The sequence below is a fragment of the Triturus cristatus genome, chromosome 4_2 (genome assembly GCF_964204655.1).
Source record: "Triturus cristatus chromosome 4_2, aTriCri1.1, whole genome shotgun sequence".
In the NCBI taxonomy this organism is placed as follows: domain Eukaryota; kingdom Metazoa; phylum Chordata; class Amphibia; order Caudata; family Salamandridae; genus Triturus; species Triturus cristatus.
Window position 1 is genome coordinate 83398152 of NC_140586.1, and position 13435 is coordinate 83411586.

At 42.4% G+C, this 13435-nt stretch overlaps 1 protein-coding gene across 1 annotated transcript in view; it reads right to left on the minus strand.

Moving 5' to 3' along the window:
- Positions 1 to 1452: 1452 nt before the first annotated feature.
- Positions 1453 to 13435, minus strand: part of LOC146833042 (uncharacterized) — a 48888-nt gene continuing 36905 nt past the window's right edge. Inside the window, exons 2-4 of the mRNA XM_085600041.1 lie at positions 8850 to 8924; positions 6651 to 6722; positions 1453 to 3217 (exon numbers count right to left, since the gene is read on the minus strand). Of these exons, the coding sequence (XP_085456167.1) occupies positions 2358 to 3200 (843 nt within the window). The 5' untranslated portion in view covers positions 3201 to 3217; positions 6651 to 6722; positions 8850 to 8924 and the 3' untranslated portion in view covers positions 1453 to 2357. The remainder of the gene's footprint in view (positions 3218 to 6650; positions 6723 to 8849; positions 8925 to 13435) is intronic.

A 13435-nucleotide genomic window follows, 5' to 3' on the forward strand; every position in this document is an offset into this window, starting at 1 on the left:
AGAAATGCCATTCTGTCACTTTCATGCGTGTTGCTTCATGCAGCACACATGAAAGTGAAAAAATTGAATTTTTTAAAAAGTTTGTTTATGTACAGGAAGGGACACCTTCTTGTACATAAACAAACAATGGCATTTTGCTTTTTCCATGTGTGCTGCACAAGGCAGCACACATGGAAAAAGCAAAAACGAGTAGAAATAATGCATTTCTCCTCGTTTTGCCATCTTAAGACCAGGTTTTGCCTGGTCTTAATTTTGGTGCTGCCTCCTATGTACACCACCCTTGTACATTGGGGGCAGCATCAAAATGAATGGGTGTTGCGGTGGAACGCCCACTGCAACACCCACTGCCCACCCCTTTCATGCTAACCATAGCGTGAAAGGGGGCCTTATATACAAGGCAGCGTTAAGCCAGCTCAGCCCCTAATACCACCGGTGGCAATAGAGGCTTGTACATATGCCCCAATGTGTTTCCTGTGGATAAAGGAGTAACCCTACACCATTCATACAAAAAAAGAGACCACAGCCGCAAGTAAGGAGCCAACACGTTTGTAAAGTTTATTTTTGTAGGATTTTTTGTGTGCAGTGTTTTCTTTAGGGTATATCAGCAGTTTACAACGTAACATTTTACTAGAATTTGTTTACCATTTACAACTAGTGATACTTTACAATAAAAACCTATAATTGCTACAATATCCTATTGTTTCCGTCAGGGAGTAGAAATACAATGTCATAAAACAGAGAGCTGAGAAAACATTTTCTTCACAGGGGACAATAATTTGGATTTTCATAGAGTTGGTTAACACAAGAGGAAACCCCATTCAGTAGAAAAATGAAAATCCACCTTTGTCTTACAGTGCTCTTCATGGTTCAGATATGGGACACAATACCCAATGTTGTAGAAATTGAATCAGAACAAAAAATTGGCTTGACAGTAATTTATAGACATGTCATTTTAGATAATGTCTATTGGAAGGAGAGGATTTGGAAGCTTGGACCAGAGGACTCCTATGTGGCAGTGAGTTTGCAACACACTGCAGGTAAGTGCTACAGATGCAAGTGGTTGCGGTAGAGCAGTGAGTGGGCCCTACTCCATTGTCCAGGTATTGTCCTCCACCCCAGACACCAACCTCAGCAAAGTGCTGGCTAGAGGCTTCATGGCCTGGGACTCTAGGCATGCTAATCGTTAGTAGACCCATCAGGGATGCAGGTGAGGTGGACCCTTTTACTGGCTCAAATGTCCCTGTTGCTTCATCACTGCTTGTTACATGTGTACCCTCATGGTAGTTGAGAGAAAATCCTAGGCCTAGATTGTTGCTAGGAGGGTCGAAGTGCCACAGTTACCAAACAAAGAGCAGGCACATCATGAATTATACCTCATTGTCTAGGAATGTCAGACAGCGACAAGAATCCGAGTGAAGTCTGATATCTTTTCCTTAAAGAGTGTGGTGCATTTTATGCATGACTTCTCTAGCTAGATGGCTGCAATGGTATGAATACATTTTATCAGTTTTCCCGGTAGCCATCAAGACAGCTTATGATTGTCCTCTGTATCAGACATGCTTCCTTTTTTGGGACCGAAGACTTGAGTGTGGATTTGAGAATTTAATGGAATGCATGAGCTGAGAGGTGAAACTGAAAGTAAGAAGTTGTTTCAAATCACCAAATTTACCCTGGGGTAAAAACAGCACCTCTCTGTGGAGTCCTTCACTGTAAACCTGTCTGCCACAAATGATATATATCTTTAGGCATATCATATTCGACCTATTTAGCTCTCACATTTTTAGACAGTAGAAGTGAGTGTTTCAGGTAAAAATGATGCTGTTCTGTAGCACTCTGGATAGATGTGTGGTGGGACTCTACCTGCAATGACTTCACTCCTCAATAAAGGCCATCTCTGTGACTTCTGACACTTTGAGGCAAGCTTAGTTGCTCTTTAGAGTCTATATGCCCCTGAACTCTATTGGACCACTGGATGCATTTCTCTGTAGATGTGACGGATAGCTTTACAAAGGTGGCAGAACTTTGAATGTTCTATGGCCTCCATAATGACCAGCACAGGATAAAGGGAGCTCAGTGGGAAGGAGTTACAGTTTTTGTCACACAGTCTTGCCATGAGGCTCAGATAAAGCTTCTCTGTGAACTGTAGATGTGTTCTTAGCAGACAAGGGAGGGGAGCTCTGTTTAACAAGGGAAATTAGCTGCGTAAGTAAAGGGCCTCCTACCTATCAATATTGTCCTATTGGTAATGGGTTAGTAATGTGCTAAACCTAAATGTGTCTGAGCATTTCCTAAATAATTCTAAAGTGTTGGATAAATTAGCTGATCAATTGCCTCTTGTGGTCTGCTCTAGTGGTCTTCTAGAATGACTCTCTACTAGAACGTTGCCTTTTTGGGGGTGGGCAATGACAAACATAATCTTGCTGCTTCCTCTTCCGGCTGCCACGGCAGCAGCTGCTGCTGTTGCTTTCGCTGCTGGTGCTGTTCACGTACCCCTGGACGCTCCTCCCACAACAAGAACATACTGTACGTGGGAGAGAAATGGGACCTTCTCTCTTTCTCTTCAGACGGTCGCGCCTCTCTATGGCAGCATCAAGTCTGTTGCTCACCATGCGCAGCCTTCTTCTCATCAGTTTCCACCTCTGGAAGAACACAAGGCAGCTGAAGTCCCCCCTGGCTCCGTGGATCACGTGAGAGAACAGCATGTCCGCAGACGCAAAGGCCTTCCAGCAAGCAGCACACCCATATGGGAAACGAATATTATGTTGCACCGGCGCAAGAAAACGCTGCACAAATTCCTTGGTAATGGGGATACCAGGAGGGAAATCCGAGATCGGTGGATGAAGAGGAACAGCTTCCACATCATCCCTTGACTCACACTGACTGTCTGAGCTATGTGTCCTCCTGCGGCTGTTCTTCTCTTCTCTTTGGCATGTACACATGGGTGGCTTGACTAGTGAGATAGGTTCAGTAGTAACCTCATTTTGCTCCTCTGCTGTTTCTGTAGTGTCTGACCCTATTACAATCACATGATCTTCATTTTCATACCAAACACAGTCACTGGCATCAGAAATGGTTTCAGGCTCAGCAACAACCGCTTCATTTCCTGCATCCTTCTCAGATTCAGTGTTCTCTGGGGATGTTTCTGCTGCATAGATTAGGTTTTCTAAGGCATCTGATGAGCTAAGTTGCAGAGCTGGCATCTCCTTAAGTGTAGTGACTAGGGGAAGAAGCAGGCATGTTATGCATGTTTTTGAAATAGAGGCAAAGCACTTACCAAGTTTCCTAAAATATACATTGAGTTATCATACATTCTGGCCAGTTGAAAAACATTTCAAATCGAACATATGGCTGCAAACAAAAGGTCGCCCTTCACTGCAGTAACCCTGCATGAATATTCCCCTTAATCTGTTGGGTCATGGTAGGAAAACATTTAGCGTGAGTGATATCAAGGATCATGCCTACAGCCTTCATAAGGGCCACAGTCGGGTTATAACTAACCAGAATCCATAACCTCAAGAGTGTCTCAAAAATGAAGGAATCAGAAATCTCATAACATAACATTCACATCGCATTCACCGCAAAGGGTATCTTGGTGCTTAATAACAGATGTTTATTGTTACCCAAATTAATGGTACTCATTTTATTGATATCAGAAGGACGAAAGGCTAAGTGGATCCACTGGGATTTGAACCTGTGACCATAAGGTCAAACACAGCCATTACTGTGGACGCATTAGCCCACTAAGCACTAGACCCAGCAAAGAAAGAGTGAAGGAAGCCACAAATGACAGGTAGAAACAACACGAAGGCTCGCTAAATAGAAAGCAAGCGAAATATGCATTATTATTGGGGAGAGGCACTTCTTTCAGACCCTTCAATAATTATCTACAAAATGCAAAGCTCTGCCGCCTGATTCCCTCAGCTCAGTACCTTCATGAGACAATGAGTGCTGACCAGAACTGAATACAAGATGGCACCACTGCATGTATGTAGAGCCCATTGCCTTTCTGTTCTGCCTCCAGAAGTGTCACTTTTGCACTTTTAGATTCAAACTACTCTATTGTCTTGAGACTACAAACCCAACCCAACAGACCCATGTATTTGTACTAGTGAAATTATATAATACTTGGTCTCAAATGAAAGGCTATCATAATCAAAGACCAGCATTTGCCTTTAAGCTGTAATTGGATTTTGAAGGTAGAATATACCTTAGCACTAATGGGCTGCTACACCCTTAAGAGTCTCATCAGAATGTGTTGTTATAACTGAATTCCACAACAGAATGCAGAATCTTTTTAAATGTTTATCCAATAAATAGAAAATGTGTATCATTTGCACAAGGAGTAGCTCTTGAAGGCGAGGAGGTGGAATCTCAGAGCTTAATTGGTTGGGCTGTAAATTTCAAGTAGTAAAGCTTCAAAAAGATACCTGTCAAATAAGTATAGCCACAACCAGTTGTGTTGTTTTTAATAAGAGGATTCAGATGTCCAATTGTGAGTGAAAAACAACTGTTTATAAATCCTCTGTTGCCATCAGTTCAACTAACATAGGATATTACAGACATGAATATGTTACGTTACAACGCATGCCATTACATCGCATGCCGTTGCAACGCCAACTTTTACATCGACTTTCAGTCGGGGGAGCGCTGGAAGTTGGAATAGATTAATTTTCTATTCCAACTCCAGTGTGTGCAACAGTAGGGAAGGTGTTGGAGTTAAATCCAACACCTTCTACCCACTGCTGCACTCCTTTTTCGTTGCAACGCCATGCAATGTAATGGCATGCGTTCTATCATCGCATGCCGTTGCAACGCCAGCTTTTACATCGACTTTCAGTCGGGGGAGCGCTGGAGGTTGGAATAGATTAATTTTCTATTCCAACACACATACATGACTTAAGCGGGTTCTGTGATTTCGAGCTTACTTTATTGCTAAGTACAGCTCAGCAGATATGCCATATTGACGCATGCAATGCGATCATATGTTATCACCTGTAATGTGGTGTTGTCCTTTGCAATGTAGTATTATGTCATGGCAGGGTAGCTCAGGAGTTTAAGCTATGACTGCTGGTGTCTTTGTGTGACTAACAGGTCTCAATCTTGAAACTCAGTAAGTCGTAGATCAGTTGATAAAGTTGATAAAGAAATAAGTTACAGGCGGAGATTGTTTATGTGCAGTAAGGTACCCCTTCCTGCACATAAACTATCTTTGAATGGGGTTTTGTAACTTCTATGTGTGCTTCTTAATGCAGTACACATAGAAGTTGCAAAACGTCACTTTTAAAAAAAGATTGTTTATGTGCAGGAAGGGACACCTTCCTGCACATATACAATCATTGGTGTTTTGCTGTTTCCATGTGTGTTGCACAACACAGCACACATGCGAACAGCAAAAAACAGGGAGAAATTAAAGTTTCTCCTCGTTTCACCAGGGTAAGACCAGGCTCTGGTCTTAATTTTGGTGCTGCCCCATGTTTACACCACCCTTGTAAATATGGGGCAGTGTGAAAATCAATGGGCGTTGAGGTGAAACATTCACCACAACACCCATTGCCCACCCCTTTCACGCAAAGTGTAGGGCGAAAGGGGGCCTTATTCACAAGGCAGCGTTCAGCCTCGCTAACTGGCTTAACGCTGCCTTGCAAATAAGGCAAAGCCCCTATCGCCACCACAAGTCCTGAAAAGTGACATTGTGGTGGCGATAGGTGCGTCTAAATATGACCCTCAGTACCTTTATCTTGATCAGTAGTAACACCTGTATTTATAGTGCTTAGAAATAGCAAGAATTTTGGCATTAAGTGCTTTCGAGAATTATGTTATTATTGTTTGAATTGAAAAGACACATAGCATGCCGACCCCCAAGGTGGCTTCAAATGCATTAACGACAGTATATGAGAAACACGTCTGACAGCCACTGGTTTGTAAAAGCACATGATGCTGTGGGGTGTGGCATGTTCCATCTCATCTTGTTTATGTAGCTGTATTCTAATACGAATAAAGATAAAGAGGAAAACATGAGCATGGCACATTGATTAACCCATCTTCAAATCATAGGAAGTGAATAAGGGCTCAGGGAGTGTATTCTATCCATTAACTTTTGTTTTGGAATCTTCAATCATTTTTAGTCTTCTGGATACTAAAGAGCACATCCAGTGTGAGCGAGTGGGACAATATGGGCCTCTCAGTGAAAAAACACTAGCTTCAATGATGAAAAATAAAAAATAAAATGTTTTTTTTCTTGCTCCACTCTGAAGTTAATGTATAAAATGCGCATCACATCTGGAACGAGCAGTGGAACAGATGCCCCACCATGGAGTCACGGAAAGAAGGTACCCTTTGCTGACTCTGGGACTTAAAAATAATCAAGAATAAAACTAAATCTGTGCGGATACCGGATACATTATAACAAACTCCTCCGTGGTGATTCAGGTTCACTCATTCCTTAGTGATCCTGTGACACTCTTAGTCAGGGACACTGCTTCTTGAGCAGGGTCACTAACCATGAGGTTCACAAGAGTCTATCTTATGTTAAGAGTGTATTCACAGGAGGCTGCCGAAGCATGGGTTGCCAACCATCTCGGAAGTTGGGAGAGCTTACAGTGGTGTAGAACATTTAATATTTGCTCGGCAAATTGAAAAAGATCTCTCACCTTCTTCAGCATCAGTCACATTCTCTGGGGAGAAAGCCTGGCATTCAGAAACACCAGGAGATGCAGGCCATTCTGTAAAAGAAATTGTATCAAGAGAAGGTCATATGAAAGGCAAGGTGTGGAGACTCAGACTGCACTGATCATCACACAACTGCATAGTCATCGGCTGAAGCACCCAGAGAAGTCCTAACTCTCAGAGGAGTGCAATATGACACACTTTATGAGAGAGGTCTTGAAAGGGAAACGATTGAGAGACTCATCTCCGTTGCTTCAGAGTTGCTGAGAGTAGGTAGGACAGGAGTGCTTAGTTAGGAAATAGCCTTTCTTCTGTTTGCTTTTGTCTACACCGATCAGGTGGATTTATAATGATCACAACCTACAAACTCCTTCTACCAGGAGATTGAAGGAACGAGAGAGATGTCTGGGCTGTCTACGAATGCGCAGCCGCTTCAGGTAAGAGCGGTGGAGCCAGGTGAGGGGGGATTTTGAGAGACGACCACGAGGGAAAATTAAATAAATAGTTAATCAATTTACCCTTGTGGTCGTCCCTTGAAATCCCCCCTCACCTGGCCCCACCGCTCTTACCTCCAGCGGCCGCGGCTGAGTGTGCGTCCTACGAAAATAGAATCCATATCACAAAAAGTGAACAAAACATGAAGGATAAGGTCAACGCCTAAGAAAAGCCACATTCTGTAAGGCCCTTGAGACCTGTGTGACTACAAGGCTCCCCTCATCATACTCCCCCATGAGGTTTTCCCAAGTTAAGATTAGGGACCATATAATATGTGCTGTAGAAGCATTCTAGCATCCAGCATCAACAGAATATTGGGTGCTGTGTGTATGTCAGCGTGTGTTGATTGTGTATGTGCTAACAACATAGGATAATAAGGATCCCCAATCCTCACGAAAGCTGCCGACTTTGGATAGGTCCACTGGTTGAAACACGATAAGATGCTGAATGCGAGAATAATAATTGTTCCTCTGCATCCCCTCAGTTTTGAACCATCTCTCCGCCTTCTCAAAAAACGAAAGGAAGTCATTATGAGGAGGCAACCATGACTTTTATTCCGTCCTTTTCAGATCCAATTCCGATTGTGTTTGGCTCTCTCCGCAGGGTCATCCTTAAACCTTTTGCCTTCACCCCTCCGGTTTTTCAACCCACTTTTGTTGGTGTTTTTAAATAGTTTACAGTCAGTTTTTTACAACAAAACAAAATGACTGCACCACTGAAATCACAGAGGTGGATACCAACCATATCCATTGCCATTTTAAAAGGTAGTCTCCCATTTTTTAAGCTAACTTCCGAAATGTACTTTGGTGTCCAAAATTGAATTTATTTCCATATTATTAAAAATTAATAGATAATCCTGAGTCTTGAGGATACATAAACAGGGCCCCATTTTTCAAACCTTATGCTTCTTTGTGCACTTAAGCAATCAAAGAAGCCAAACGCCCTCTATAAACTTTATTACCTAGAGCACTGCCTCATCACTTAATTATATACATCAGTACTGGGTCAGTGAGTGAGGGTATCTGCATAGCGTGATATTCTCCGAAAGGCATCTTGGAGATAAAACTGGTGGTCCAAGGGGACTACACTAAATCTAAGACTAACAGGCCAAGACCTTATCTATCAAAATAGATGGTATTTCAGGGCCTGGTGGAAAGGTCCATAATAGAAAATGTGTTAAAGCGCTGGAGATAGGTTGTTCCAAAACAATTACAGAAATACCCCTACTACCAAGGCAGGCTCACTAGGAAAAAAAATAGTCACTTGTATTGTGATTAATTAATTCTTCATTAACTATTGAAAAATATTTTTCATGATTATGATCAGCCAGAAAGGCAGTAAAGATTTAAAAACTACTCATATCCTCATTTCTGATAGGTTTTGATGTAGCTACTTTGAAAATGTCGGATGCTGAGTATGTTAAATATAGTCTGCCGCACCAAAGCGAAGACATTATGAATTACACAAATATGTCAGATCTTGGCCATCCACGGAGTTTACAGCAGTGGCGTAGCAAAGGGGAGGATTCTGCCCCAGGCGGAACGAGTTTAGGGGGTGGCGGCGGCCCACCCCGCTCTTACCTGCGGTTTACGGTAACAATGGGTAACTCATTTTGAGCAAGGAGCAAGAAAAGATTTTTGTTTGCCTTTTTACCACCCACAACACATTGGCATATGCTTCCGTCTTACCTTTTTCATGATCCTCTGCATACTCGCTGCAGTAGATCTTCTCACGTTCACGGAAGCCGACACATACCAAAACTTCTGTATGGGAAACATCATCAGAAAAGGATAAAATATTGAGAAAAATATGAGGTTTTCAGCATGCTACAATCATACAGAGGGATCACTCCAACTTCCGCTCAAACTAACCTACACAGAGATGGGCAAACATTCAAGCACTTCACGATGACTAGAAAATACAGGAGACCATCTATGGAGCTTAACGAGGCGGGGAAGAGTTTTAGGACATTACATCTTTTATATTTCTTTTTGTGTCAACTGATTGCATAAGTGAAACAATTATTAAGCCTATTGTTTTTTTTAAATGAACAATAAAAAGAAAGACATGGATATTTATGGAGATCCAGCCTCATCAAGAAGCCACTGCTTTGTTTTTATGGTTTTGGGCTACATTTTGCGAGTTCCTAATTGCGACTTTTTGCCACTCGCAATTACAAAGTCACAAAATGTGATGTACAACAGTGTTTGAGACTGTTTGCGATTCCGCGTAGGTGGGAAAGGGGCCTGCCTCATCAATATTTAGGAGGCAGGTCGCAATTTGCGACCCATTGCGAATCGCTAAAAACACAGAGATGGTGCCCTGCAGGGGACAGCAAACCAACGCGTCTTCCAAGAGTTACCTGGCGCCCGATTAACTAATTCATTGGACGTTTGTGAATGTATGTAGTATTTATGTGGCATGTAGAGGCTGGCAAATTGCTAGACTCGTTTCCAAAATTCCAAACCATGCACACAAGTTGGCAACAAGCTATTGAACATTTTCACAGAAATGCTTGACACACACTACTCTCTATGCTCCGTTTCACAATGCCTGTGGTGGTAGTGCAATGTACATTTTTCTCAGTCAAACAGCAGGTACAAAAATAGACATAATCAGTGCAAGTGCCCTTTGGAAATAACCATTTACAGCATGGATATAACCATTGCAAGCTTCTCTCACTCACATATTATATGTATATTGGGCATCAGTAATGTGTATTAACCTCATCCACAGAACAGGCACAATTCAATATCAAGCATCAAACAAAGAACATGTCCAGCACAATAGGATCAGAGCAAGCTTCCTTCCCTAGAACATGACAGAACAGGCCCTATTATGGGTATCAACAGAGCCAGCCTTCCTCACACAAATAATGGATCAGTGGGACAAGCATCTCTGGATGAGAGAACTGGTAACACAAGGAAAGCAATAGTTCAAGCTTCCCTCATTATCATATAAGTCGCAGTGTGGATACCTACAGTGTAGTCCTCACTGCATCAAACAAGTCAAGCATGGCCTCCGTCAGTGCAAACCTGAGCACAGCATGGGCATGATACTTTCAAGCTTCCTTTGATGAAGGAACATGCACAACATTGACATCACCAGTGCAAGCTTCATTCACTCACAGAAAATGGATAGCATTAGCACCAGTAGAGCAAGTTGCCCTCCTTCACAGAAGGGTGGAGCACATGCATCAGCAGTGCAAGCTTTGCTTGCTACAACCACAGGGACACCATGGTGCACACATTCCTCCCTCTCTGACCATGTTTCACAGCCTCCCACACTAAGCACCTCATGGGCATCAACTGAGCAATACTCTTTCACTATAACAAAAGGTACACATTGGGCATCAACATTGCAGTGTTCACCTCATGATAGAGCAGGCCCAGCATGCCCATCAGATATGTGTGTTTCCCTCTGTTAAAGAACAGGTGTGACATTAGCGTCACCAGTGCAAACTTCCTCTGATAATAGAACATATGCAGCATGGGCATCACCAATGCAAGCTTCCCTTCCTCACAGACTATGTACAGCATGGTCTTCAAAAGTGTGACTTGTCCTCCCGCAGAGAGCAGGCACAACAAATGAGTAAAAGTGCATGCTTTACCCCACACAGAGCAGATGCAATATGGGCATCAGTAATGCAAGCTTCAGTAACACAAAGAACAGGTTCTTCTTGGACATCAGAAGTGCAAACTTTACTCCATGACATAACAGATAATGCATGGACACCAATAATGCAAGCTTCCCACACCAACGCAAAAGGTATATAACAAACATTAACAGGGTAAGATTCACTCCCTCAGAGAGCTACAATGGACATCTGCATTGCAAGCTTCCTTTTCTCACAGAACAGGATTCTTATAGACGTCAGACGTGCACATTTTCTCCTGCTCAGACAAGTACAGCATGGCAGCAGGAGTGGCAGCGACATTCCCTCACAAAACAGGTGCAGCATTGATATTAGAAATGTAAGGTTCCTCCATTACCATAACAGGTACACCATGAACATTAGCAGTGAGCACTTCCCTCTCTCTTCGGGCCACTTGGGCAGCAGCAGTTTTGGCTTTTATCTTTCTTAGGAAAGGTACAGAATGGAAACCAGCAGTGCAAGCTTCCCTCACTAGCACAAGAGACATCCAATGGGAATCTGTTGGATGAAGGGATGATTGCACTACAGATTTCCAATCCCATAGCTGTGCCTATGCTGTGTCTGTTGGATGGAGGGATGATTGCACTACAAACACAGCATAGGCCCAGCAAAGAAAGCTTCACTCACCTGTAGAACTCATACCTCATGTGTATAGCAGTAGAAGCTCTCTTGGTTAACCAAGCATGTACAGCATGGACATCAGCAATGCAAGCTTCCCTCACTCTCTGAACATGCACAGTATCTGCACTGTTTGAGGGTCCATGTGTGATGCCAGGGCACCAGCAAAGAAAGCTTCACTCACACCCAGAACTGATACCTCGTGGATCAGCAGTAGAAGCTTTTTTGGTTAACAAAAAGGTCACAAAATGAACGTCAGCAGTGCAAGCATCCCCCACTCTCTGAACATGCACAGCATCTGCACTGGTCCAGGGTCCATGTGTGATGCTGGAGGACCAGCAAAGAAAACTTCACTCACCCGCAAAACTGATACCTCCTGGATCAGCAGTAGAGACTTTCTTGGTTAAGAAAACATTTACAACATAAACTTCAGCAATTCAAGCTTCCCTCACTCTCTGAAGAGGGACTAGTATCTGCACTGTTCCAGCACCCATGTGTGATGCCAGAGGTGATAACAGTATTACTTCCAGTCAAAGGCAGCCATGTTTTTATGGCATTCTGATGGTTCACCTACCATTGCAAGAAGTTTAAATCAGCAGTTTCCATAACGAGGTACTACAAATAAAGGAAGATTTACCATCCAGGTAATGAAATGAAAGCAGTCTTTACGCAGTGTACTAATAGGTGCTGGACTGTTATGAATTTGTAAAGAATCCACAGTCTACTTTCCACCATTTCTTAACAAATATGTTCCAATTGATTCCGGTTAGCACCACTAGGCCGAAACCTAGATACGTTTGCTGCCAAACCATCATGTTGTTTTTGGAAAATCATCAAAATATTTTGCACAGTGGATTTAAGCATTTATTTTAATCTCTTCTTTCCAGTCTCAGGTGTTTTAATTTCTAGAGATTGCTGTTCCTGTTTCTAACATAGGTAGTAGAATTTGGTGTGAAGAGTGGTAAGACATTTAAACTTATAGAATGTGTGCTAAAGCCCCCATAAGAACAGAGCTTGCTGTTGTAAAGCACACGTTTGGCATGGATTAACGGAGTTTGCTCCTTATTCTGGATGTAACCCTGCAGTTTGGAAACTGCAAGTAAATTATTAAATAAAATTATAATGAAAAAGAAAAAAATATATATATATATATTCACATAAACTGTGTAGGGAAAATGTAGACAATGTGGCGTGTGTAACATACAAACATTACATTTTGTTGCTGGCCAATGGCTCCACAGGAATTACAGGGAGGAATTAGAAAAAATGGAGATGCTGTTTGTGCATCCTTTGATATGTAGGTGCAAATGCTTTGAGCCAACTTTGGTCCCTGTGCTGGCAGTGAGCCCCTCTTGACACCGTTGACTTCTGCAAGACGGGGGCAGTGCTGGTCCTAAGACTTCCGGGGCCCGGGTAGAAAGGCAATGTCTGAGCCCCTCCCAATTTGCATTCATAATGAAAGCACAGAAAACAACATCATAGGAAGTGCCATCAATTGTCTACTGTTGAGCGACTTTGCAAGAACCAACTTTCTTGGTGCCATATCAGTAAAACAAAAATATAAATATTAACACTTATAAAATAAGCACATATTTTAGATTTCCATTAAATGGGATACGTTATATTAGTCACACTGGATGGAAAGGTTTGGCCTAGGTATCTCCAAATATTGTAAATTCAATCAAATGTTAACAATTTGTTTTCAGATTAGTGCATTAGCTGGGCCCAAGGCAGCTGCCTACGCCTAGCGCCAACCCTCAGCAGATGTTATTTGTCTTAAAAGGTTCAGTATTGTAGCTCTGTCACACCTTTATTTAGTATTTATGTGGTTGAGTGTTAAGTTCTAGGCAGCCCTAAGCATGGGTTTTGTTTTAACATTGGCAGGTTCCTTGTTGACTGTTCATGTCCACCTAAATATAGTTTATTACTCAGTGAACATTCAGTATCCAACCTCGACTCGAACAAACTGTGTAGTCATCACTCGCCCTCTACAAATACATC